Source organism: Dromaius novaehollandiae, chromosome 1 (assembly GCF_036370855.1).
Source record: "Dromaius novaehollandiae isolate bDroNov1 chromosome 1, bDroNov1.hap1, whole genome shotgun sequence".
Lineage (NCBI taxonomy): Eukaryota > Metazoa > Chordata > Aves > Casuariiformes > Dromaiidae > Dromaius > Dromaius novaehollandiae.
Window position 1 is genome coordinate 45,028,770 of NC_088098.1, and position 27,066 is coordinate 45,055,835.

The 27,066-nt window shown below is 38.9% G+C and overlaps 1 protein-coding gene and 1 long non-coding RNA gene across 13 annotated transcripts in view; one reads left to right on the forward strand and one right to left on the reverse strand.

Annotated features, from left to right (window-relative positions):
- LOC112985502 (uncharacterized) overlaps window positions 1-27,066 on the forward strand; it is a 36,077-nt gene that overhangs the window by 7,445 nt on the left and 1,566 nt on the right. The window contains exons 2-4 of one of the 2 annotated variants that reach the window (XR_010388684.1): window positions 14-82; window positions 5,228-5,298; window positions 17,249-17,351. This is a non-coding gene — a long non-coding RNA (uncharacterized LOC112985502). Of the gene's footprint in view, window positions 1-13; window positions 83-5,227; window positions 5,299-5,451; window positions 5,582-17,248; window positions 17,352-27,066 lie in introns of those variants that run through there. The other variant, XR_010388685.1, reaches the window with a different exon arrangement.
- Window positions 17,069-27,066, reverse strand: part of ATP2B1 (ATPase plasma membrane Ca2+ transporting 1) — a 67,429-nt gene continuing 57,431 nt past the window's right edge. For 8 of the 11 annotated variants that reach the window (XM_064510023.1, XM_064510021.1, XM_064510037.1 and 5 more), the window contains exons 19-22: window positions 26,550-26,657; window positions 24,445-24,627; window positions 24,046-24,132; window positions 17,069-19,998 (exon numbers count right to left, since the gene is read on the reverse strand). In XM_064510023.1, coding sequence (XP_064366093.1) covers window positions 19,687-19,998; window positions 24,046-24,132; window positions 24,445-24,627; window positions 26,550-26,657 — 690 coding nt within the window. In that variant the 3' untranslated portion in view covers window positions 17,069-19,686. Of the gene's footprint in view, window positions 19,999-23,978; window positions 24,133-24,444; window positions 24,628-26,549; window positions 26,658-27,066 lie in introns of all 11 variants that reach the window. The other 3 variants (XM_064510045.1, XM_064510052.1, XM_064510056.1) reach the window with 2 other exon arrangements.

Genomic DNA, 27,066 nt, shown 5'->3' on the forward strand with positions numbered 1-27,066 from the left:
CTTTTGTACGTAGATTGACAAACATCATGTGAGACAGAAACACGAGGAAGTGAATGAAACATGTTCAGATCTTAAAGGAGAGGTAAGGTAGTGTAATAATCCAGAGCATAACAGTGACGTTGGTTGATGATATGCAGATGGAGACTGAAGAAAAGCATGTTTTTTATTCTGAACTTGGAGGAATAAAACTTGATAGCTCTGAAACAGGAAGGGATGCGTAGGTGTTAGTTTGAGGCTTTGGAGAACTGGTGGGCTTGAGTAAAAATTACCAGATGTGCATATTATAGAAAAAACGAATCTGTATTTCAACAAAACAGAAGGCTGAAGTGTTTGAAATGGGTTTTACTTCTTTATTAATCAGAATTTGTAGCTTGAAGCTACTTGGATTTATGCTTCAATGGGTGTGCTTAAATCAGCCTCGGGAGTGCTTCTGAGTTACCCTGCCTGAGTGCATGGTTCAGTTACAGCTTGACTTTTGGTGTGTTCCCTTCTCTTTTCCAGTTTGGGCATATGCACCGGAAGGGAACTGTTACGGGTTGCAGCCATGTGCTTGTTCTGGCTCCCATTGCATGCTCCAGTGTACAGCTGCTGTTCAGTCTTAACTTAGGCACTTAAATAGCAACTCTGTGCAGATAGAAGCCTTAGAAGTATTACTATGTGGAATTTCATATTACCTCACATCTTTTTCCTTCAGCTTATCTTCTGTTTGGTTTGCTAGATGCAGGCCTGTTGCATTATGGAATGTCTTTAGATAGGTGTGTGATAGTTCTGCTTTCTACCATTTTTGCCAGAAGATGCACTGGAGTGTGGCACTGCTGGATCTCATTGGATTTGTTTGTAGCCTCCTACACCGGCAGCCAGGGTGGAACAGATTTTCTCTAGATGATTTATGTTCAGCTGTACAAATTTGCAAGCAACACCAGTAGCTTCAAAGTGCTCTTTTTTGGTCATATCTGCCAGATGGTATTACATACCTGGGTTGTTACTCAGGTAAGTCATACTGATGGCCTCATCTTTGGCTGTATTATCCATCCTGCGCACTGCCTGAGTATACAAGGAGCAGTGGCTGGAGGTAAAAGTTGTCGAGGAAGACCAAGATTGGATGTAGAGCTTTAGGAGGAGGAAGGCAGTCTTAATGTAATCCCTTGAGTACACAGTGATGGACTTAGGAAAGCCAAAGCTCAGCTGGAGTTGGAACTAAAGAGGGATGTGAAGAGCAACACGAATTTCTTCAATCGCCTTGGCAGCAAAAGGAAGGCTATGGAAAGTGTGGGCCCACCACTCAGTGAGGCCGGGGACCTACTGACAAAGGACATAGAAAAGGTTAAGTACTTCATGCTTTTTGTCTGTTATCAATTATAAGGTTTGTGCTCCAACTTCCCAATTCCCTGAGCTGACTAGCACAGTTTGAGGGGTGAAACATTATCCCCAGTAGAGGAAGATACAGTTAGCGAGCACTTAAACCAATTGAATATATACAAGTCCATGGGACCAGACAGCATATTTCAAGAGGGCACTGAGGGAGCTGGCTGATACCATTGCAAGGCTGCACTCTATCATTTTTGAAATCACGGTGATCCAGGGACATTCCTGATGACTAGAAAAAAGCAAGTGTCACATCCAACTTCACAAGAGCGAAAAGGAGGATCTGGGGAATTACGAACTGGTGAGCCTCACCTCAGTTCCTGAGAAGGTTGTAGAGCAAATCCTCCTCAAAGCTATTTCGTAAATGCATGAAGGACAAGACAGTGATCGAGAACAGCCATCATGGTTTTAATGAGGGCAAATCATACTTGACTAACCTGATTGCATTCTATGATGAGATGAGTGGCTGTATAGATCAGGGGAAAACAGTGGATGATGTATACCTTGACTTCAGCAAGGCCTATGACACAATCTCCTATAGTATATTCACAGCCAAATTAGTGAAACATGGATTGGCTAGGTGGATGATAATTACCTGGAAAATTGGCTGGACTGCTAGGCTAGGTGTGTGATGATCGCTAATCCTATATCCACCTGACAATGAGTTTCAAGTGGCATCTCTCAAGGACTGATATTGTGAAAGTACTGTTTAACATCTGTATTAATCACCTGGATGATGGGATAGAGTGTGCTCGCTGCATGTTTGCAGACAATATCAAATCTGGAAGAGGAGTTCATCTGCTGGCAGGCAGGGCTGCTATTCATAAGAACCTCAACAGGCTGGGCTGATAGGAACCTCATGAAGTTCAGTAAAGCCAAGTGCATCAAGGCTGGAATAATCCCATGCAACAGTGTATGCTGAGGGCTGACTGGCTAAGGTCAAGGGAAGTGATTCTTCCCTTCTGTGCAGCACTTGTGAGACCACATCTGGAGGACTGTGTCCAGTTTTGGTCTCCCCAAAAGGAGAGACAAGAAAGACATTGGCGACTAGAGTAAGACCAGTGCAGGGCCGAGATGATTCTAGGACTGGAGTACGTAATGTGTGAGGAGAGGCTGAGAGAACTAGATTCCTTCAGCCTTAATAAGAGGATGCTAAGGGAAGATCTTACACAACTAGTAGCAGAGTATAGAGAAGGTATAGCTAAACAGTTCTTAGATGTCCACTGTGATAGAATGAGAGGCAACAGGTGCAAACTGCAACATGGGAAATTCCAACTAGATACAAGGAAAAAAATATTTTACCAAGAAGGTGGTCAGACATACTGCCGAAAGAGGTTGTGGAATCTCCTTCTTTGGAGATACTCGAAATGTGACTGAGCTAGTTCCTGAGCAACCTGGTGCAATTGGATGCCCTTTAAGCAGAGGTTGAATTAGATGATGCCTGGAGGTACCTTACAACATACCTAATTCTGTCATTCTGTGAATGGAGATATGTGCCAAACTTCCCCTTGCTTCTTGTAATAGCAGATGAACATGCAAGTCCCCTTGACCATGGAGAAGAGGTATGCGATGTTTTTCAGAAAGCTGGTGACATTAAGCTTCCATTGGCCTGACTGGCAGAAGAGCAGAGTGCAGAAGGCAACATTCAGTTATGTGGTAGATAGGTTACATCAGCAATAAGGGTGGTGTTTGTCACATGCCACCTCTGTATGATAGACATGCAAAAGATCCTAGATGGCTTTCCATGCATGAGCTTCCAAACAATCCTGTGGGACATACATTCTAGTCAGTTGCAGCCAAGCCCATCAGCAAGATGATCTTTTGTGGTGCCAGGCTCCAGGCCATGGGTTCCTTTGCTGCCCCCAGCACTGGCTGGTTTAAGAGGGTGCATAATGCCAGTGTTCCGCACTTCAACTCAGGCTGAAGGTAAGATGCAGCTTGGGTGAGAGCTATAGTACCTTTTCTGCTCACCAAACTTGCTTTTTCTTCTCTTGCCCTGTAAGGAAGATTATTTCACTGACAACCTGACATATTGCTAGGGAGTCTTTAATTATTGTTTCAGTAGCTGCTGCACATTGCAGAATGCATGTTTGGACCTGTGTTCCTTTCAGACAACCGCAAGGCTCAGGCTTCTGATCAGACCAACTGGGTCCTGTTGTTTATGAGAACTGAGTAGAGTAGAGCACAGCATGTTGTATCCCTTCTTGTTCCATTTGGTTTAACCAGTTGTGGCAGGGCTCGTGTTGTGAGGGAGGTCTTGGTTAAATTATTAAATATGTATAACCTATTATGCTGCACTCAGTGTCAGTTTTACTAACTCATAGTTATTCTTTCTGCTGCTGGTGGGAGGAGAAAATGCAAATAACCTTACTCCCCATCCTTCATAAGCTTACTTGTCTGCACTTACCAAAGCAGGACTAGGAAAAATACATATGAATATACCAAATATGATTAAGCAGTAAAAGCATGTAAAAATGTAACAAAAACTTAAAGTGCTTAAAACCAATGAACAGAACTGCCAGGTACAAAGTACAAGAAGAGAAATGATAACTAATGTAATTATAGAAACAAGTAAGAAAAAATATGCCAGTATTATTGGACAACCAAAGAACCTAAAGGTGCTTAAACATCTGCAACTACAAGTAGAGGAAGGGAACACATAGTTGCAAAAATGACAAGGGTAGGGCAGTGGCCCAACTGATCTCCTTCTGAGTCCTATACTATGATTTGCAGCTCAACAAGTCTTCTCTGTATATAGGCAAAGGAGGGGGAGTATGCCAGACAGCTGGAGAAGGGAACAGTCAGGAAAACCTACTGAGTGGAGTAGGCGCAGTCTCCAGCTGCACATCTTGGTGCACATTCTGTGTTATATCTGTTGCTTTAGTTCTTTCTGCCAAATTCTTGATGAAGGCCAGAGTGTGCCCCATCACAGACTTTAAGTGCATAGCACATGCCTGTGCTATATGCATTTGTTTAGCAATGTCATAATACCATTCTTTCAGCTCCACACTACTCATGCTTGCTACTCATCCTCTAAATAGGATCCTTAACTCAGCATCTCATGACAGATCCAGAGGTGACTTGGGCATTGAATTAGAAATGTCCATTGTTCAGGATGGAACTAGACAGATGATGATACTTTTTAGTACAGTTGGAGAACTTGCTTCCATTCTTCCCTTGGGTTAGTTTCCAGAGGGACAGAAGTAAGGTGAGGACAGGTGTTTGGGACCAGCAGTATCAGCTGCTTCAGTTTCAGGACTGTTACAGAGAGGACTGGGTCACAGGAGAGGTAGAAAGCCTTACAAACTACATTTTTGCTGCTTCATCCACAAGCCTAAATGCTGGCTGTTATGTCATGCATCTTTGTTATCTCAGAACAGGGAAAGGATCTCTCTGCCTGGAGAAGGGAAGACTGCATATATTCTTTTTTTTTGCTGTTGCAGTACTGGATGCTTGGACAGGAGAAGTTTTCCATCATGTCAGTTGGCAAACCCACAAGTAGATAATGACAGACTTGCACAGCTGATGCACATAGAAAGATGAAAAGGAGTACTGTGGAACTTCAGATATACATAAGTTTTATAATCAAATACATTATTCTGTTTGCATGCATGCATCAAATACAAAAGAGCTGCCACCATAAATGAGACAGCTAGACGCTAGGCTGATTCAATGAGTGAGCAGTATATTTGTTTCTTGTCAAGTGCTGCTTGTGAAGTGATATATTTAATTAGTGGGACCCATCCCACTAATCCATCCCGACATGTTAGTATAGTGGATTACTCTGGGGTAGAAAGTCTAAGCTGCAGCTGTTCCCCCCTACATCTTTTTTGTTTTGTTTTAAATTCTTCTTCTCCTGCAGGAAGGCTACATATGTGCCTAGCTGGAATTGGGTCAGCATGCTTTAAGATTCCTTAGAGGGGCACTAATAAGGTAAGAAATTTTATGTTGATCTCAGCATTATAACTGCTTTTCTTTCAGAGGGGCAGACTTCTGAATCGCTTAACCCATGTATTGTACAGTGATGAGAATTTAGGAGTGGAAGGTACCATGTTCTCCCTCTCCACTTCTTGCTGTCATTTACAGAAGAGAATCTACTGGGGTCTGTGCTGTGGATCTGAATACTTAAATTTGACAGCAGAGAAAACAGAGGAACACAGAAAAATGCTCCTAGTTTTCTTTGCTCTCCTGTAAATTAAAACAAATTTTTGAGAAGACACTACTCAGACTCCTTGTAGCATTCTTTCATATCATAAAATTGTCCATTATTTGTTTTTATCATTTTGCACACTTGTAATCATAGGGCTGCTGTGCATGGACATAATATATCCAGAATCTCCATCTGGAGCCAGTGTGTTTTCCAATGGCATGTAGCATACAGGTACTGTGGAGACTGGTCCCAGCTGTGAGGAGGGCTGATGGGGCCTCATAGTGGACAAGATATGCAGCACATTAAAGTCATCATAATCCCTGAGCACTGCAGAAAAGAAAGCAAAAGTCAAGTGGCTCTCCCCTCTCAAAGTTAAGATGGATATCTGGGCAAAACAGCTTTTGCAGATAAAGTGGCATGAATTGCACAGAAATTGTGCTCTGATGATTTCTGCCCATTTGAAAACTGGCACAGTCAATTTTTTGAACAGAAAGGTTCTGAATCACTTTGCAGCTGGCTGCTACAATAATGATTTAGCTTTAGGAGCTCTTCATCTGGTTTTACGTTGGTATAGTATAAGGCTACCACCTACACAGCACAATATCTTTGATGTAGACAAAGCATTAAATGTATGCTATGTAATCACAAGTGGCCTATTAGAGACCACTATCAGTTTTCCATTTTGCTTCCCTTGAAGCTTTCAAACAGCCTCCTTTCTGCTCATGCTTTTCTACCCACCCACCCCCTTTCATTTCCCACTCAACTTCCTTTGCCCACAGTGTGTCAGCTGTTGTTTCTTCCATCTCTAGGTTACTAGGGTATTAGGTGCCACAGAGGGGAGAACCTTTCTCCTCAAGTTTTGCTGTCCAGAGAGCAGCCCGTGTACCTGTTAGCATCTGACAAGCATTTCTCATGGTAGCAATGCTAGCTTAGGCAGCAGAGGTTTAACCAGAATTGGTTCCAGTGTGGTTCACCATGCTTGTCACAGAAACAGTTGAACTGGTACAACTGAAAGGACACTATAGGAAGAAGAGGAGCAGAGGAGGTTACTTGAACCAGTTTCACGGGTTAAGAACACTGCAGGGTGAAAGGATCTGTTGCAACCAGGTCAGCCCTTGCAACTGGACCAGGCAGCTTGTTCAGAACAGGTAGAAGTTTCAGCAAATTTTGCTGGACAACTGACAAGGCTGAATATATGAATGTTTAACAGCTTGCAACTTCTCCGTGTTTTCCACTGGGATAGCAAAAGAGACCCATGACACCAAGAGAGCCTCCTTGACAACTGTCAAAACTTTTTCTAAAGTTTGGAGATGGCAGAATAGCAGCAAAGTGACAACTGTTGTAAGAAAAATAACACTTCCCTCTCCAATTTCATTCTTGGAAACAGCTAAACCATTTTACTGAATAACTTTTCTTCCCAAAAGTAAAGCTCTTGTGCTATATAGTTGTATGAGGGTGGTCAATAGTAGAATGCATTTCTCAATAAAGTTTCCTCATAGGCTCAACTTTTAAGTTACAGTACAAGCATCAAGCTTTGCAAGGCTGAAGCAAGGCAAGGAAGCCACAAGAACATTTGTCTTATATTTGGCAATATTCCAGGCATAGCCAGTTTAGAAATACTTTCTATGGCTTAACTGTTTAACTGGCTAAGCAGTGTTTGAAACAGCTTATGACAGCATAAAGGAATATGTTTCAATGTCTGAGTTTTTGAAAATATTGGAGATCAAGCATGTCTCTAGAAAACAAACAGAGGGCTCTGTCAGCTTTGCTGATTTCCTTTAGGGATAGCAATGAAGAAAGTTGATGCCAAACAGTATTACATTCACAAGTGGAATTTTGTCAGCTCATGATTCTTAACCAATGATCAAAAAGCCTGTAGCACTTGTTGATTTAAGCACATAAAAAGCTGCTGATCATGTTGATTAGTATCAATCTGGCATAATCATTTAACTGATGTTCAGACTTTCACTGCTTGTAGTCCTTTTTTTTTTTTAAATAAAGTTAATGAGAGCTAAAGTTCTAAAATAATTGTGTTCAGGTATTGATGTGTCTAGAGTACGCTTGGCAACCAGTACTATCTCAAGCTCTTTAAAAATGGCACTTCAGTATCTCTTAACCTCTTGCTATAGAATTTACTTCATCCTTTATTGAAACACTGATGCCTTTGAAATGAAATACATAGCAATATAAATTAAAGGATTTCTGCACCATTAAGTCAGATGACATCCAGATAGGTACAGAGCCAGAACACAGCATATTAAAGATTTAGTGTTGTGGGCACTCCTCCCACTTCTTCCATACATACTTATTTTAAATCTTTTTTAGTTGCAGAAGATTTTTTATAAATAACACATTGCTATGACAGCTTGTTTTGCAGATATTCAGTTATTTTTTTCAATAGCTAGAATGCCAAATTTCTATTTGAATCATCTCACATTACTTTAACATTTGGCCAGCCAGCCAGCCAGCCAGTTTTACCATACATCTTGCACTTTGAAGATTTGACAGATGTTTTTCCTGTTACATCTGTTTTAAGACTCAAATGGCAGCTTTATAGCATCAGGCTTCCTGCATTAGCATAACACTATCTGCAAACTGCATTAATTTAAAATTTTATATGCCATTATCTGAGAATCAGTAAAAAGAAACTGAACCTGATAGAACACTAAACTCTCCAAGTGTGACAAAGTATTTCCGTAATGAGGCAAAAGAGGGGGTATTTCTGTTTAACAGTGGAATTGATACTTCATTCAGTTTAACTGATATTTCCCTCAATTAGGTAATCACTTTGTAAACTATGGTAAAGAGAAAAGGCAGCTTCTCAATTCCATTTAAATTATTGCCTTTATTATTACTGAAAATATTTTTAAGTAAGTGTTCTCCATTTGGTTCAGTTAAAACTGTAGTCTGTCTTGACTTCAGTAAGGCTTTTGACACTGTCTCCCATAACACCCTCATAGACAAGCTGATGAACTACAGACTAGATGAGCAGACAGTGAGGTGGGCTGAAAACTAGCTGAAGGGTAGAGCTCAGAGGCTTATGATCAGTGGCACAAAGTCTAGTTGGAGGCCTGTAGCTAGCAGTATCCCTCAGGGGTCAATACTGGGTCCAATCTTGTTCAGCTTAGTCATCAATGACTAAGGGACAGAGTGCACCCTCAGCAAGAGCTACCAGGTTGACCATGAGCCAGCATTGCATCCTCACAGCAACAAAGGTTAACAGCATCCTGGGCTGCATTAGACAGAGCATTGCCAGCAGGTGAAGAGGGGTGATCCTTCCCCTCTACTCAGCCCTGGTGAGGCCACACCTGAAGTGCTTGATCCAATTCTGGGCTCCTCCATACAAGAGAGATAAGGAGTTACTGGAGCAAGTCCAGCAAAGGGCTACTATGATGATCAAGGGACTGAAGCATCTCTCCTATAAGAAGAGAAGGTTGCAGGGTGTGGGGGGGATTTTATCAATGCATATAAATATCTGGAGGGAGGGTATAAATGCAGTGCCAGACCCTTTGCAGTGGTTCCCAGTGACAGGATGAGAGGCAACAGACACAAACTGAAACACAGGAAGTTCCACCTTCATAAAAGAAAAAGTTGTTCTACTATGAAGGTGACTGAGCACTGAAAGAGGTTGCCCAGAGAGGCTGTGGAGTCTGCATCCTTGGAGATATTCCAAATCTATCTAGACACAAGGTGACTGGAGATGAGAAAAGCTCAAGACCAGTTTAAGCTTCATTGACCTTTGCTAAGCTTTACTGGGAGGAGGGGAAGTTACCTGCATCCTACAAGGAGCTTCTCATTCATGACCAGTAACTTAATTCCTGACCATATCTGACTTCAAGATTAGACTTTAGCCTAAGTTCAGATCACTAGAGAGCAGTTTTAAGAACAGTAGAAACACTCAAGTTACATTCACACCAAGATAACTTCATGTCTTGGTCAAGCTTCAAGCTTACCTAATTAGTCATAGGACAAGCATTATTTCTTTTTATTCCATTTTTCAAATGATACAAAGGTGGGAAGAGGAAGAGTTGCTAGTAAAAACACCAACCCCCCCCACCCCGAAAGCTTTACTGAAAGATGTTTCTGCAGGGAAATAGGTACTGCAAGTTTTCTTCAATGACCATTTTTACAAAAAAGATCAAAGCCACTAGAGACATTTTAGACCATCTGAATTCCTCTACTGTAAGAAGTCCTCTAGGATACCCAGTAATATAACAAGATAGCATCTTGCATGCAGTAACTTAAAGCCTTATAGGTGTGGCATTTTAGATGAAAAACATGAAGCAAAGTATAGTTGATTATGCTTAGTGATACAATTTTGGAAATACTTTTAAAATGGTATATCTTCCAGTACTGTCATGTGGAGCAACTGATGGGAGAGCTTTTTCAACAAGTAGTATGAAAAGAACTAGGTTTGAACAGAAAAGTTGTTGAAGCTACAAGGACAGCCTTTTTCCATTAGAAAAACAACAGTATGAGTATCAACATTCAGAAGGCCCATCATGTCCTTACAGAGCATAACTAACATTGGTGCCTTTTTAAGACATTCATTCTTGACACACACACTGCCCCCATCAGCCATCCTTCAGAAGGGCTTACTGTAACAGAGATCAGAGCTCTGCTATCACTGTAAGTGTTGTAGCAGGAAAATATTGTCAGCCCATTGGTCAGGTCAGTTTAAGGCAACAGAAAGACAAGTGGCAGTTCCTTTCTTGTTTTGGCTCAAATTTAATCATTCGTTTGATCATTTGGCTCAAAATGATCATTTGATTAGTGATAATTTGCTTGTTGAGTTCCATCTCCATGTCCAAAAAGCATCCATGAGGCTAATGGAGAAACCCTGTAGAGTCACACCTCTCTTCCTTTGCATAAGGATTTCACAGAATCACAGAATGATTGAGGTTGGCAGGGACATCTGGAGACCATCTAGACAACTACCCCTACTCCAAACAGTGTCAACCACAGCAAGTTGCCCAAGGCTGTACCTTGTCAGGTTTTGAATATCTCCAAGGATGGAGACTGCACAACGTCTCTGGGCAAACTGTTCCAGTGTTTGACCACCTTCACAGTACAAAAGCTTTTTCTTAAGCTTAAATGGATTTTTTTGTGTTTCAGTTTGTGCCCATTGCCCCCTGTCTGTTCATTGGGCAACACTGAGAAGAGTCTCTCAGTCTTCTTTACACATACCTGGCAGGAGTAAACAGTTGTGGCAGATTACACTTAGGGGAAGTGTTCAGTGCTTTTTTGGGGGGATGAGAGAGAGGGGAAGGGAAGGGGCTGAAGGGGGAAAGGTGTCTTTTATCCAATCTGTTGCTGAACCAAGGAGATCATGACAGCTCTAAGCACTTCACTTAGTATTCTGCTGACTGCCAAAGATAGTGGAAGAAACTACTGAACACTTATCTTTCAAACTGACAGTCATTACCAGCTCCCAAATTTGTGGATCTCCATTCTTGTCCTTTGATTTGCCAGTCACTCTGTATTTGCCTAATATCATTTAACTGGACTAGCTTTACCACATTTTTTTAAATGAGTAAAATTAATAAGCAATAGTAGTCAAATGAAATAAATATAAAGTAAGTTTTCTTTAAGAGATTAAATTATTGTTGAAATGCAGACATAAAGGCTGAGGGTAACACTTCAGAAGTTTAAACTCTTTATTTAAACGCTCTGTTTAAACTTGCTCTTAAGTAAATTTTCTTTAAATAAACTAAGTTTTGAGCCAAAGTAACTAGTATCTGGTAGAGAATCATGAGGAGCGTTACAATGTAAATACAAAGCCTCTGCATCCTCAAAGTAAAGCCAAGATAGAAGTGCTACTTCCCTTACCAATTATAAGCCACAACTGCTTTTACACCTCTACACAAAATGGTCTCTGGAATGCTTTTTCTAGCTCTAAAGGTTCAACTAAGTTTTTCTTGAAAGACAGAATAAGGAAAGGAAGTTTAAGATGCAATACAATTATTGTTTAGGAATTACCCAGCAAACTTTTTATGCTAATCCCTTCAAGTTGTCCTTTTGCTAACTGTCTTTTGTTAATCTATAAAACAAGTTCAGAACTGGATACCTCATCATCTTTTCCCCTAGTTATTCCATACCCATGTTATCATTAAGAACGTCCTTTTCCCCCAATCAAGGGTTTTTTTTTTTTCTTCCTCCTAAAGTTTTTCAGTGCTGATTTAGAGGAATAGGATAAAAAGAATGAGAAGCTGTCTGCCACGTTGCTGCAGACTTTTCAAGTTGACAAGGGAGATTAACCAACATGTACCTTTTTGCTTTCCTTCATGTTGTTCCTTCATGCTTGACAGGTACCAAACGCATGCATAGCTACTTAAGAGCTCTCCACTTACCACTATTTTACAGCTTGATATTGGCTTAAGCAGTAATGTACTGAGTTTATAACTTCCAGATAGAGTAGGATTCCGCTCCAGATTGTGCAGCCACATGGGTGGCGTTCAACAGATGCCCAGATGACACTGGGCGTAGGGAAGAATTGCACTGTTTTAGAATAGCAGTTCTTCCAGAGTGCTTAAAATGACTCCAGAGGCCTGTGTTTAGGCAACCAAATGCCACCTTTAGACAATTAGCTGTTAAAGCCTCCACAGCAGTTCAGTTCAAACAAGACACTTAGTGGCAGGTCAGCTGAGTCACTCTCCTGGCTCTGAGAACTACAGTGGAAACTGAGGCACCTAGTGTCATAACTTGGAGCTGAACTACACACTTAGTGTCTTACTAGCATACAAGTATCTTTAACCACTTCCACTACATGCTGCAGTTAGATTTTAAGTTCTAAAACAGTCAGTTTTTTCCTGCATGTGCTCTTCTACCTTTCAATCTAAGTGGTATATGCTAAAGTAAAGGAGACAAAGTCTTTCCACTAAAACCACTGTTTTTAGAACTATGGAAGCAGACAGGAAAAGACTGGGCTTCCTGAAACGTCAAGTCAAGTGAACTGTATGCAACTGAAATGTTGCTCAAAAAAGAGACTGGGTAATGGACTGCAATCAAGTCACCCAAAATGCCCTTAGTGCCTCTAAGGGGAGTATATTGCTACCAAAACTACATCTGAAGCTCACAATAGTTAAGTTCTATGGTCACTGTTTCTTTGCTCATTTTAAAGGTAAAACAGTGAAACAGGAGGGGAAAGAAGAGAATAAAAGAAGGCTGGACAATTTACAAGTGACACACTAAAGCAAAAATATCATTTATATCTCAGAATTGATGCTTTAATACCACAGACTTTGGCCACAGCCTATTCATTCAAGTGTGTGATACAGATACCTTACCTTTGCATGCATTTTCCATATGAAGTTCTCATAGGCCTATGCATACTCTCAAAGCCTTGCACCTTAGGACTTTTTACTAGGTAAGAAGTGGGTCTTCAAATATATGACAAATCTGCTGTAAGACAAAATACTTCTGAATAGTCCTGCCCAAGGCTTTAATTAAAAACGTGTGTTGTCCTAGTTTTCAGCATCGATACATCTACAAGTATGACCAAAGTCCTGTTATATGTACAGCTGGAACCTTGTCTACATACCAAGGTGCTTTCCTATAAGCAAGCATAGGGGTAAGAAAGAACTTATGGGATCAACTAGGTAAGAGTTTTGGTAAACTACTTCGGTGAAAAATTTAGTCTAAAATTTCATTTTGTACATCACTTCAAGCCTGCTCACCAGTTAAAAAGTTAAAGGAGCACATTAATGATCCTTCACTGGAAATAGCAACAGCTGTATTGTACAGATATTTTCCAGTGTGCTGATACTGGGTGAGATCTCTAAGTAGAAAGCAGAGCAGGAGATCATAAGGCACAGTAGGAGATCATAATGGAGACAACTCCATAATTGCACCTCTTACAGCATCTGTCCTGTAGTGATTGCTTAGCCTAGTCCTTGACAGACTGGAGGGTGGAGCAGGAGAAAGGGAGAGGATGGCTAAACTTTAGATATCTGTGCTACTGTTAGACTTGTTTTGTTAAAAGAATGTCTAGTTCATGCGGTGTGTGGGGGAACACCATGAATGACTCATCTCTTTTGAAATTACATTACCACAGAAAAGTACATGTTCCAGGGTATTTTTTAATTCAAAATTCTGTTGTTGTTGTTTTTAAAAAGTTTTTTAGATGATGGCCATCAATGAATTAGATTTTATTGATCAGAAAGCATACTGAGACCTGATACACTAGATTTAACCTTCCCAACAGCTAGAGCTTCAATATGGCCAGTGACTACAGATGTACCTTCCCATTTTTAAAAGCAGTGCTGTCCAGAAAGTGAGCCCTAGAGCTTCCTACCAAAATAATAATTTCAATTACTCCCAGCTTTAGGTATTAAACCTTTGCCTCATCAATGTATTCTTTGGCAGGACCTAAGTCAAGAGTCTAATTGTTCTAAATTGACAGTTTTGGGGGGTTTTCCCCTGAAGTTCATAGCACAAAACACTAAAAAATAGCTGCCAGCACAACATTGAAAATAAGCTCGCTATTTCCCAAAAACATCAGCCAAATAGCTGCTTCAGAAGATCTGCTTTGCCTTCAGGATGAGATTAGTTTAGGACTAACTGAAGATGTTTTGTACCTACAGTCATCCAGGTTGTCATAGGAAGAGGGAAAACAGCAAATTACAGCTTCTTTTTGTAAAACTGAAATTGTCAAAGATGAGATTTTTTTTTTTTTTTAATGCGTAGTTACCAGAAGCTTTACGGAAACTGTTCACGCCAAGTTTAGAAGCCTTTGATTTAAATGCTCTGATTCCCTAAAGGTTCTTTATACTATCAATTATAGACAAAACAAGAAAGTAGGAGAGTCTTTGCTTTTTAAAAAACTATCTTCAGACAAAATGTATGCCTCCATTTACCAGAAAGTCTATACAAAAAGTAGATTAGAATAACTGAACTAATGGGAATAAATGCAGACTGAAAAAAGCTTTATTTTAATGTAGTACTACAGGTTGTTGACTAGCTTGAAGGCAAGTCACTATTCCTAAACTCCTATTTGTCACGATCTTCAGATTTGTTTATAATTTGATTTCAAAGTGAAAAGGATGTATTTATATTTAATACTCAAGTTACCTATTTAGTACTTATTAAATACTGCTTGCATATGGAAAAGCAGTAAACTCAATGGAATTTGATTCATTTTAAAAGAATATACTGACTGCAAAAGACTAAGCTCCCTTATGCAGGTAACTTAAGTGCTTTTGAACAATGTATATATTCAGATAGAGTAAAGCTATAGTGACATGACAGATTGCGGTAAGAACTTTCTTCCAGAAGACAGAATTCAGTTAGATCATTTTATTCTCTTTGGTACAGTGACCTACTCATTCCCAATGCCTTCCCTCCCTTCCAGACATGAAGGAAAGGATCATCCTCTCAAGGTGTCTTCCAGAACTATGCTATTGCTAGATGTCCATCATGGGGATTTCAAAAGCTTTTGAACAGGAAAAGCTAGCAGTCACTTTGTGCCTTAGCAGCTGCCATATAGCAAAGCTAAGGTTGTGCTGTTACTAAAGAGAAAGCCATTAGAAGTTTTCTGTATGATCATACTTACGGTCTTTCAGCATACTTCAGCTTCACGCCCTGAAAGAGAGGCATCCTAGGAAAGCAGACAGATGAAGATGTTCAGAATACTGTTAGATACTGCTTGCTTTGCAATGAATTAAAGGGATACAGAATACATACTTGGTTTCAGTGAGCAACTGCTGCTTCACAGCCAGGATTGACACTTGTCACTACACCAGAATGGACATGTCAGCTGATGTTTCATTATTATAGAACATTTACATCAACCAAAGCTGTTATTTTTCAGAAATCCCTCTACTAATCATTTTTCCAAGGTTGAATTCCTAGCTTCTTCCAGAAGGGGTAAGCCAAGGAACCCTTTTCAGCCTCCCCCCCTCCCTTTTTTTTTAAACAGATTTTTAGATAACTAGATGTGTCGGGTGCACTCAATAGTAGTGAGCAGTTGAAGAGGAATTCACTAAACCTTAAAGGTGATCAGATATGGCTGGAAGTAATGCTTCTGTCATCTGCAGTGCTAAACATCGTTATGGATAACTTCTAGGTATAGATCCAGAAGACTAACAAGCTATGACATGGTCATGAAGTTGTATGCGGACACAAAAAAGAGAGTTCTCTGCCTGCTCTGTAGAGGGTAGGAGAAGCCTGCTTGCTTCCTTGCAGCTGTTAATATTTTGGGCAGAACAGACCATATCACTCTTTCCCTGTTAGATTATATACTGCCAAGTTACTGAGAAAGCATCGGAGTCATGTCCAGTTTGTTTCCAATACTGAGGAAGACTCCTTGCTTTATTAGATTTGCTGTCATAAGTTCCACCTCTAGCTTTATGCATTGCAATAGAACAGTGCTTGCCAATATCCAGTCAGCTACTTATTTCATGCTGTCCTCTTCCAGGTGTGTAAGCCCATCCCATAATTTTCTAACCAAATCACTCTGGACAAAAAAAGGCAGTTAATACCTGTAGGAGGTCTTTGAGTTAGACTTTGTGTAAATAATCTCCTTGATTGATGCTGCAGTCTCTGGAAGATGGTGGTTAGATGGTTCTGTACATAGTCCAGGAGAGAAGAAAAATGGGAGCAGCTCTCAGGCTCTTGATTCTGGCCCAGTAATTCTCATGACACTGACCAGAATGAGCAGGCCAGTTACATCCGGAGACAAGTAAACTGGAGCAGGACCCTCCACGCTGGCCATGCTGAGCCAAAGTTTAGAAATTTCAGTGAGGGCTTGAAATCTGTAAGATCAGAAGACATGCACTGCTTGGGGTAAGGGGGTGTGGAAAAAGCAGGAGCTCTTTATAAAGAAGTAGTTGCATCAGAAAAGCAATACTGATGTTACGGCAATCTAATCACACAAGGCTTGCTTAGATTGTTCTGAGATTCTGCAGAAGCTGGCACTACCAGCAGAAACTGAACTTAGCAGGCTTTTCGAACAAGCTCCCAATAAAGTCAGCCATACATGGGTTATCCTTCCATGAATATTAGATTTGTTTGTTTACTTTTAACACATACACTAGAAAAATTGCTATTATTCTAAGAAAGTCCCTGAGAGTGTCATTTCACCATTTTTAGGCTGCTCACAGTTGCTACAGACTCTGTATTTACCCACTGGTTTGACATTAATGCATGTTTCCATTATTTTCTTCAGACTATTCCATGATTCCATTTTCCTCTTCCTGTTGAGATCAATACAGAAAAAAATGAGTCCTCTCATAAGAATCAACTTTTTACCCTTTCCCCAAAATCAAGCTTAGGTGTTCAAAGATTTGCTGTCTTATACAAAAGTATCATAACATTAGACATCCTACTTCCAAGATAGTAAATTATAAGCCACTGTTCAAATGGAATTCAGCCTAGAGAACTGAATTTATGTTAAAAGTTCCTATTGCTTGATTTTAATACCATGTACACCTTAACATCTTGAAAGAGAATGAACTTACGCTCACTGTAGCAAGAGCTATTTTAAAGAATTAGCATGCATTTCAGATTTAGCTCAGTACTGTACTGACATTCAAGAATTTCAGTCCTCATACAGACTGAGATGAACAGCACATTTATTTATTTCAGTTACAGCAAGACAGACAAGTCAACCTTACAACCAGAAAGGCAATGAAGGCCTCATTAGCTTAGTGATAACCATTTCATAATCTAGGCAACATGTTATTTCTTGAGATCACAAAGAAAACATCTCCTTTTAAACAAGTTTTCCTTATTTAGGTTTCGCTTACACTTCCTGTAAGAACAGAACACTGTTGTTAACAGGATCAAAAGGGACCACCGATGTATAGAGTCTACATCATCCTCCCAGCCTCCGAAAAGTGTAAGTGGAGAATTTATTAAAAAAAAAAAAAAAAAACAGTCATGCTCACAGCTAGTAGAAAGGGAAAAAATTAAGGTCTATTTCCAAATTAGGTTTATGATGCATAAAACTTTCTCATGGGGTAGTGTACTTTTTGTAAGTAATGAAACTATCCTCATTTTAAGCCAAAGCCTATCTGCAACTTCTGTAGTAAGCAGGGAGAAAAAAAAGATTTCCCCATACCCACACACACATACTCTAGGTAAGAATTCTGAACTAAAGGAAGTGCTAGAAACATTGGAGAACTTACTGTGTAACAAGTGTCAAGTGCAAAACCCCTTTCTAGAATTCAGTGCATTTAGTTAGGTGCAATAGAAAAGACTGAATTCAGGAGTGGTTGACAGTGGGATACAGTGCTACAGGTTGAACATGACCCACTAACAGATAAACCCAAAAGCATGCATTTATCCCACCACAAAGAAAAGACATGCTTGAGCTTGTCTTCCTAGCCTGCTCACTTCTGCAGTTTGTTCTACTGTTATCTCCTCCCTCCCTTATTACCACTTAATTCCTGCACTCCTTTAAAGGACCACTTAAAGAATCTCCATAGCGCTCCTTGTTCTCCAAAAGATGCTCTCACTATGCTTAGGGATACAGAGACAGCAGAAGAGTACAACTCATCTCTTAGGCTATTCTTCTAAGCAGTACTAAATCTAGAAAATAACAGGAACTGCCAGGTCAAGTAGTGTCCCATCCTTAGCCATTTTAACATTATAGTTGAGGCAGACCATAGTTTTTCAGTCAATTGCTAACAGGTCATTTTTGGTACATGGAAATACTGATCAACTGAAGGAAAAAAGTATAAATATATATATACACATACTTTCACTGGCCTCACCTCAGTCAACTTATTATACCCCTTACCACCCAAGTAAGGGAAATACATTAGGCACTACTCACAGCAAAAATCAGAACTGCAGTCAGAACTATTCGTTCATGAGGAATATCCTTTTGGCTCAGTGAAGACTTTTGGATACCTTAGCTTACATTCATTCCGTGAGGCAGCCACCATGATTTGATTTACCCAAAGTACTATTGTTAATGGGGCTGTTACCATCTTGAAATTGTAGCTTAAAGTTAAGCAGTAATACAAAACATTTTTCAGTGTTTCCAGTGAAGGAGCTGAGAAAAAAAAAATCTGTAAGAAACCATTGCTGCAATTTTATTTTAACAAAAGGGCAGATTTATTCATGTTTACAAACAGGTTTCAAAAACAAAAAGGAAAACATGTATGCTATCCACTAACAACCTTTCAAAATGCCAACAGCCCTCATGCTTCATGAAGGATTCTATAGATTAGGAAAAAAAAAAATCACAGTTCCACTCACAGTTCACCAAGACAGCACTAAACTAACATGTTTAGACAAAAACAAAGGACTAAGATTCTGATGTATTTTGATTTAATCCATTTTGCCCGAGATAACAGAAATATTTCAAGCAAGTTCCATCACATATTGATGTCCTGCATTAAACAATCCTACTAAGTTCTGAACAAAAGTTATTTAGTAAGTTTCTCAAAATTTTTTAAAAATTAAACAGTTGTTTCAAAACCATTAAGTAGTAAATGTATTTAAGAAACTAATTAGGACAGAGGCCATAACTTCATTAGAACACCACTGCTCATGTTTTTACAAAGCATTAGTGTTATCTATTTGGCTATTAATATTAGCAATTTATCTACAATATTTAACAAGGTAAATTGCAGGCAAAATTTAGTACAGTTTCAATAGAAACACCCTTTTCCTGAAAATACAGCAGTATTTGAAGGACTATTTTTTTTTGTTTTTTTGTTTTTTTTTCTCTGCATCATTTATAAGGAAGCTTCCCATCTATGAACAGGAACAAAAAAGTATCTACAAACCTTGTAAACAGATCTGTATCATTTATAAACATAAATAATCCAAATTATTAACAGCCAACAGCAGAAATTAAAGTATCAATTCAATGATCCAGGGCCTTCTTGCCCTTCCCAGCCTTCCCCTCACAAAAGGATCAAGATAAACTAAAGCTCTGCTAACACACTGTTCAGGACCATTCTTAAGTACAACAGATGATCCACAGGTCACTTATGCTGAGTTACTGTTTATCTGTCAGAGTTCATTATTACTCCCACCCCCAGAAAAGCACCCTCCAGTCTGGCAGAAAGCTTTTTTTAAAAAAATAAATCTACATTCGTACAAGTGTGTCTTCTTTTGAAGTCCAAGACAAGAATATCATCTTGTCCATCATAATGTGTGAAGAGACCCAGTTTCAATTTCTTTACAATGCAGCTAGTGTGTTAACATTCAGCTTACAATCAGAGTGATGTTTCCAAACTATGTAGCGGGCTCCCTGGGGATGAAGAGGTAGCAGACTTGTTCATGTCTGTTGTAAGGTGAATTCCACTGTCAACCGCATTGTTATTTTTATTGGGAGAGGGTGGGGGAGTAGAGTTGCGTTTTGTTGGAGCATCATCTTCAGCATCAGTATCATCAATAAGGGGAATATGAGGCTCGGAATCTTCTATTCTAAACTCAGGATGTGTCATAAAATTGTGAATTGAACTTCGTGTCTCAGGTTTCTCTAACCCCTCATATAAGGAGCTACGAAACGCATTCACCACTCGGATCTGCAAACAACAAAAAAAAGGTTGTTAAAATGCTGCAGGCTTACTGGTAATGACATGGTTCTTATGAGTTTGAATCCACAAACAGCTAGACATGAGTGAATCGAATTTGTATGTGATGCAGTGGAACTTGGAATAACTGTAAAAATGAAGAGCATTTCAGTAGAGCACTGCCAGTCTACACAGTAGGAATAAAAATTGTGAGAATATTGCAAAAAGTTGAAGGGCCTAAAAATTCAGACATGGCACTAAAATTCTTCAGTTATTTAGCATGGGCTAAGCATTTTTCAAAAGTGAGGCCAACATTTTTTAAATCTACTTGTTCACAAATTAAACAAGTTTCAGGGTATGGTTTTCTTTTTCTTTCTTTTTTTTTTTTTTTTTTTTGAATACTGAGGGGGGAAAAAGGCTGAAAATAAGTTAGAGGATAAAAAGGTTACTAATTCTCATGCTAGGAATTAGGATGTCAACTGACTATGAAAAAGCCAAGCAAGTGTAAGCCAAATGGCACAATGACTGGACAAAGTATCATGCAAAAAAAGATACTGCTATAACAGCTGTAAATATTCGAGTATATATCCATTTACCACACTAGAGAAAGTTTCTTACTGAATAATGATTTGCAGGTTTACAACCAGAACCAGGAAATTGAACATTGTACTGTACACTTCAGATGTAGCCATGACAGGTTGCAAGTTTGAAGAAACTAGCACAGAGTATGACAGATGATCACACTTAGTTTAATTAAATTTTCAATTTACATTGAGTTAATGGACAAATTTCCTAGCTTGAAGATTATTTCAAGTCTTTTCATTGTTTAACTAACTTTTTTCAAACCAGAAAGCTAGCTAAAGTTGCAGAATTTCTAACTAAATGTTTTGGAATGAAGTTAGATAGAATAAAAGCCATACGACTTCACTTTGAACAATGCAGGTCCAGGTTGATTTTGGTTTAAGCTTTTCAAACTGTAATTTGAAGGCTGAAACCACCTGTTGATACTCCCCTTCTCCTCCCAAGCCCCACACAGTTCCCTGACCAACTACAGGTATTGAGGATTCATTCATGAACTGATAAAAAGCAAGCAAAGTTAGGTAAGAGTCAATAACCCCTTTGTCCAACACTTTCATCAGGATACAGTTTCCCTTCTGGTACCATCCTATTCAATTCTCAACATCTCTAGAAAACTCAACTGTTAAGTAACGTGAGTAATTCTCTAAGAAGGTATATTTCCAATCCAAAAGCTCCTCTGTTGTATAATTAGAATTGCGGGAAATTCTAGAATAAACAAAAAACTTACTGTTACAGAACAGTAAGTCCAGTTTAAAGAGATTTTTAGCACATTCAAGGTGATTTATTTCAAGCTGAGAGAAGTACCTCATGAGTAGCACTTCCATACAGGAGGCACTGAGTTCCTTTGTAAGTAAATATAAATGGACTTCCAGGTGAAGGAATGAGGCTGGAAGGTTAAGCAGATCTGAAGCACTGACCTCAAGAGCTAAGATACACGAAACTCCCTAACTGTAAACTAAGGACACCTCCAAAAGCAACACACTACCAAGTTTGTTATAACATACAGTGCTTATGCATGGCTTCGATTCTGATGGTGTTCTTTGACCTCCAGTAATAGCAGGGGATTCCCCTCCCCCTTCAAGGGCACTTAAACAAAAGCAGTTTGCTCAAAAGCTACACAAGTCCATATTTTTATATTACAACTAGATAGCTGGGTCTCACTGACATTGAAGTACATTACATTTCACAGGTTGCATCTCTGATACTCTCCCACTGTGCCACTGATTATTGTGGTAAAATGAAATATGACTGGCTCATGAGACTAGTTTTCCTGTGCTTCCACATGGTAAGTTATATCACGAGCAGTAACAGAGAATAATTTTTGGCTTAACAGGACAGCTGTAATTATCACAGGAATATAAGCATATCCATGATAAAGGCTTGATTAATAGGCAGACTGCATATTAAACAAATGGTTTGGATCATGACATAGAACACTCACATGAACCCAAGACTCTGAAAGAGTCCAGCCATGAAGGCAGCAATCAGACTATCAGCATTTTAAGTTACATTTGAAAGGGAAAAGTTAGTGTTTTGAAGGTTTTATTTTCAACTTCCTGAGATAATCAGACAAGAGAGGTCACTATAAATAAATTGCCTAAGTGAGGAGCAAACAAGACAATTTGTCATCTGTAATTTATACTGTCATCAGGCCTTCCTCATATTAGTACCAGAATAGCAAGGAATGCAGTAAGCACTCCAAAAACTCCTAGCCAGATGGCTGCTTAAGAGTTGCAACCTCACTTCACAGGAACATCTGAACTATTTCCCTGGAAACAGCTCTCTGAAAGAGAGACACAATGAAGTCACACATCTGCTTCTTATTAGTACATATAAGTTATCAAAAGCTGTTCTCCTGGTGGGTGTAGCAATAGGTAGTGCTTCTTAAGAGGGAGTGAAAAATAAATCCCCGCTGTTGCAGCATTGTATCTACATTGGTCATTTGAAGCAATGAGATGTTGCAGTGCCTCTTAGATTCTGCTCAAATGTCAGCATGGCATGAGGTTGCTCTCTAGACAATCTTGAATGTTTAATTAATGTTCTGGAGCATATTTAGGGATACAGGTTACTCATTAGCATTTTAAGTAGGAGATGCAATCCTGCACATCATTACTATTAAATCTACTTTTCATTTAGTGTTCTGGAGGTATGCAAATTTGTGAGCTGAGCCTCTAAATACTACTGCAAGATAGGGAAATATCTTTTTTGCCAATGGAGAACAAGTACAAGAGATAGGTGCTTGTGCACGCTCACACAGAAATTTTGGCCAAGCCAAAAAGTTATCAGAAGAGGACATTTCTTTAAGACAGCTCCTGAAATTAAGGATCTTCATCCATCCAGCAATCTGAAAGTCTAAAGAGGAAAAAAAATAAAGCAAGCAAGCAGTTTTCCCACAAGGGACAATTGTTTTTAAAAAATTATTTAACCAGCCTCTAGGAAGTTAGAGAAGGAGGTTAAACATGTAATGTTTAGGATGTAATGCAATTAGGATGGAAAATTATTTCAACAATAGTTGAATACTAACGGTTAATATCTATAACTGTTCTACATCTTCAGATCCCAGAACTTAAGCCTACATGAGTAATTAAATCTCTAGCCTCTAAAGAAATGAAGGCTGAAACTGAAATGCCACTTAGAGCACAATATAAAGAGGACAGAATTAAGGTGAGACAAAAATTTCATTCTCACTGATGGCTTATGAACTGCTGCCAGAAGAACCTAGAGAGGAAAAAAATATCATTCAAATTTGAATGAAAGTTTCACCACTTAATGCTTAAGCCTTTCTTTTTATATAAGCTGATTATATGTTTCTTCTGCCTTGTACGCATTTAAGAAGCCTTGATTCGCCACCTGAATCCTGATGTTGAGAAAGTTGTGTTATTTAGTAAAAGAAATCCAAAGGCAGAGATTCAGAAGTTCCTTATGGGCTACAAAGAAAATGCATTTAGTGCTCCATGTCCTAAGTACATTCATTTTTTAAAATATCGTTTGTTTTTCCACCTACTCATTTTACCTTTTAAAGTATCATGTGTGCTGTAGTGCAAGACACCTACTTTTGTTGGCTTAGTTCCATGATTATCAAGTATTCACTTACTTAACATAAGTCACCCTAAGAGGCATATACTCGAAAATTTACAACAGTTTTTCCTGTTTTTCTCTTAAACATCCCTCTGCACATGAATGGATGAAGGCACAGGATGCGCAGGCTCACAGCTTTCATATGAAAGTCTTTTGTTGCAACTGTTCCACCTGTTCTCAGCCCTCTAAGAAAAAAGCCTTGAGGACTCCACTTTGTGTCAAAGCTTTATGAAAAGCCTGAACGATGATTTTTAAATACTAAGGAGAAAATGAGAAACGTTAGGTATGTGAATTAGGAAATGTTAATTTCATGCACTTTAGGAACACACACTCACACCCCACAGTAGTAGAAGCAGTAGTAGAGGAAAACACTACATGTGTAGGGGTAGAAATATTTGTTACATCATGGTGCTGGCTGGCGATGGAGGGTTGCCGCCTTAGAGCCCCCTGAATGGTACTTCCACTCTGGAAAGCATTCACTACATCCATCTGCAAGGAATCAGAGATTGTGACAGCTTGCTCAGCAAGAGAGAGAGAGAACAAGAGAAAGGACCATCCCATCTATAACACACAAAAAGTAAAGAAAAAAGGCACTTTTTATAGCGCAGATACACAGGCAAGAGTTGCATTTAGAGCTGAAGAAAACAGAGGACCCTGAGGGAATACACATCCATCCATACCCCCTTTTGCGAGTCTCAGCCACACCATATAGAATTGCCATCTTAGTCAAGGGATTGGGGATGGAGGGGAAAAGATTTCCCTCAGAATACCCACTATGTCCTACCTTTTCCGAGACCATACCTGCGTTTGTATCCTGTTCAGGCCCCTAAACCACAAGATCTGACCACGACGTAATTCTCTCTCAGCATGATCAATCTCCTCTACATCTTCGGCTAATTCTTCTTCAGGAATCTCCTCCTTTTGTGTTCCATGACCAGCTTCTTTAAGGAATTTCAGACGGCTGGTTGGAATTGTTGAAATCAACTAACAATGAATGAAAATAGGCATCAGTTTTTTGGGTTTTGGGTTTTTTTTAAACTTAAAAGAATAAACAGAATACCAGAGTTCAGACTTAACAAAATATCCTGTTCATGATTAGCAAAATTGAAAGACAAATGAAAAATGGGATGAGTGCATTACCACAGAGCAATCACTTCAGCCAAATAGCTGCAAAGCTGGGAAATTCCTTACCATCTCAACAGTAGCATGAAGTTAAATTTGGATTACAAACCTAAATAACAAGACTTCATACTTGCTAAGTACACAAAATTCCACCACAGGATTACTTGACTACACTAGGAAGGAGCAGTGCTACTAGATACTTACTACAGAGCTTTCAGAGCTTCAGTTTGATAAGTGTGAGCTGTCCCTTAATTGAGAACTACAGCATTTCATTAGAAGCAGCCACAGCTAATTCAGAAATACAGAATGGACATGCATTTTGTCACCTGAAGGATATTAACCCATTTGCAAGATGAGTGGTATTTCCAGAACCATTATCCCAAACCACTGATTTGCTACTTGTTGGATATTCATTAATCTAGGCTAAACTAAACAAAGCTATATGGTTGTTCCAGCTTTCCTCCTCATCTCCACCTTCAGGGCTATTTTGGTGAACTATGTAGTTAAGGGGAGTCATCTTTTGATATGTTCCATCTAGTAGATTCAGTTCAGTTCCAAGCCTGCTTTTCTTGTGCCTCACCAACCTGGAAGGCTGTTTCAGCAGCTGCAGAAGAAAAAGGACTGTTCCAAAAGCAAGAAAAATTGTCCTTCAGGCTGAAATTGCTACTATGAATGCTCCAAGCTTACATGTCAACAGTATCCCAAGAAAGGAGAATCAAGTTTATACTATTCTCGGAAAGCAAAAAGCTCTTCTACCTTAATGAGATAGTGAAGCAACATGAACTACATCAGGCAAGCTTTACCCTTGCAAGACACTTTGGGTCAAAGGTGTTTAAAGTCATCTTGATTCTCTTCTGTGCTACCTTTAAACCTCATCAGAATGACTCTATTTGATTTCTTTAAATAATTTATTTTCCAGAGAACCTTACTCCTAAAAAGCTTACACTGACTGTTAAAATATGCATCTATGTGTGCATTTGCAACTAAAAGTTACTTTGCCAGTTTCATATTGAAAACTGAAACTTTCTTTTCAAGATGGAAGAGAAGGAAAGGGAAGGGAAGAAGTCATATTGGAAATCTCTTCACATGCTATGAAAAGTTTAGACAAATATGCCATTAAATAATGGAAAATTAGGTACCTCTAAAGTTTTGTGCAAATAAGGTTGTGGCTTACAAGCACTGTTGTGCATGCAATAGTAATGAAAATTCAAAATACGATTGCCTAATGATTGGAAGAACTTTCCAGTTATTTCATAATTCTAAAAGTGAAGAAAATTAAGAAGAAAAACTCTTGAGTTTTGCTGCATTTCTTGTTACTCCAGGAAGCTTAAATAAAAATAAAAAACTACCAAGTATAACAATTCTGGTTTTCAAGGAAAACATTAAATATTAAATTAAATATATTTAAACATTAGTATCTTAATTGCATCTGTATTCTTACAGAAGTTCTTCTAATATTTATCTGGATAAAGATATAATTTCATATTTAAGAGGTAACTACAGCTGCTTCTAGTTAAAAGTTACTAAATATATACCAGCCACAGCATCCAGTTACAAAATATAACTAATCAAGTCAGAGTATGGAATATCCAACCAAAAGACATTCTGAACTAGACAATTTTAAGCAGTATTCACTGTTAAACTCCATATACACATATGGTCCACCTGAGGACCATAGGCGGTTTTTTGAGAGGTTTTTTTGAGAACTGATAAAACACATTACATGGAAAATACAAACATACCAAGGCAAGTAAATGTTTAGCGTTTTGAAAAACCTAGTTTACCTGTCCCCAGAGTAGTGTTCCCATGCCCAGGAAAATGGACCACAGCCACTGTTCAATCGAGAGTTCTGAGCAACTAAAAGGTTTCCCACCAAATTGCACAATAATTATCTGTGAAGAGGAGCATCATTGTCAACATAAGTTATGAATCCGTGACCTTTTACTAGAAGATTCCTTCATGCTTCAACATCAGTATAGACAGAAATCTACATTAAAATTCATATAACTTTCCATTTTAAGCATACCCTCCCCTACTGTCTCAGCAGTTCAAGCTGCTTTTTAACCTAAACAATATTCTCTTGCTTTCTGGTATTTCAAGAACCATTAAATAGTTTAGTTATTCTTCAAATGTTATGTTCAGAAAAATCTGCTGGCCACCATTCTTAATGCTTAGTTTTTTTCCTTCATTTGACGTTTACAGCACGTCATTGATGCTACAAGTTTACAGTGATTAGTTATCATACAAATGCCATCTTGGAATCAAGTTAAGTAATAAGTTTCTACTGTTAACAAATCTTAT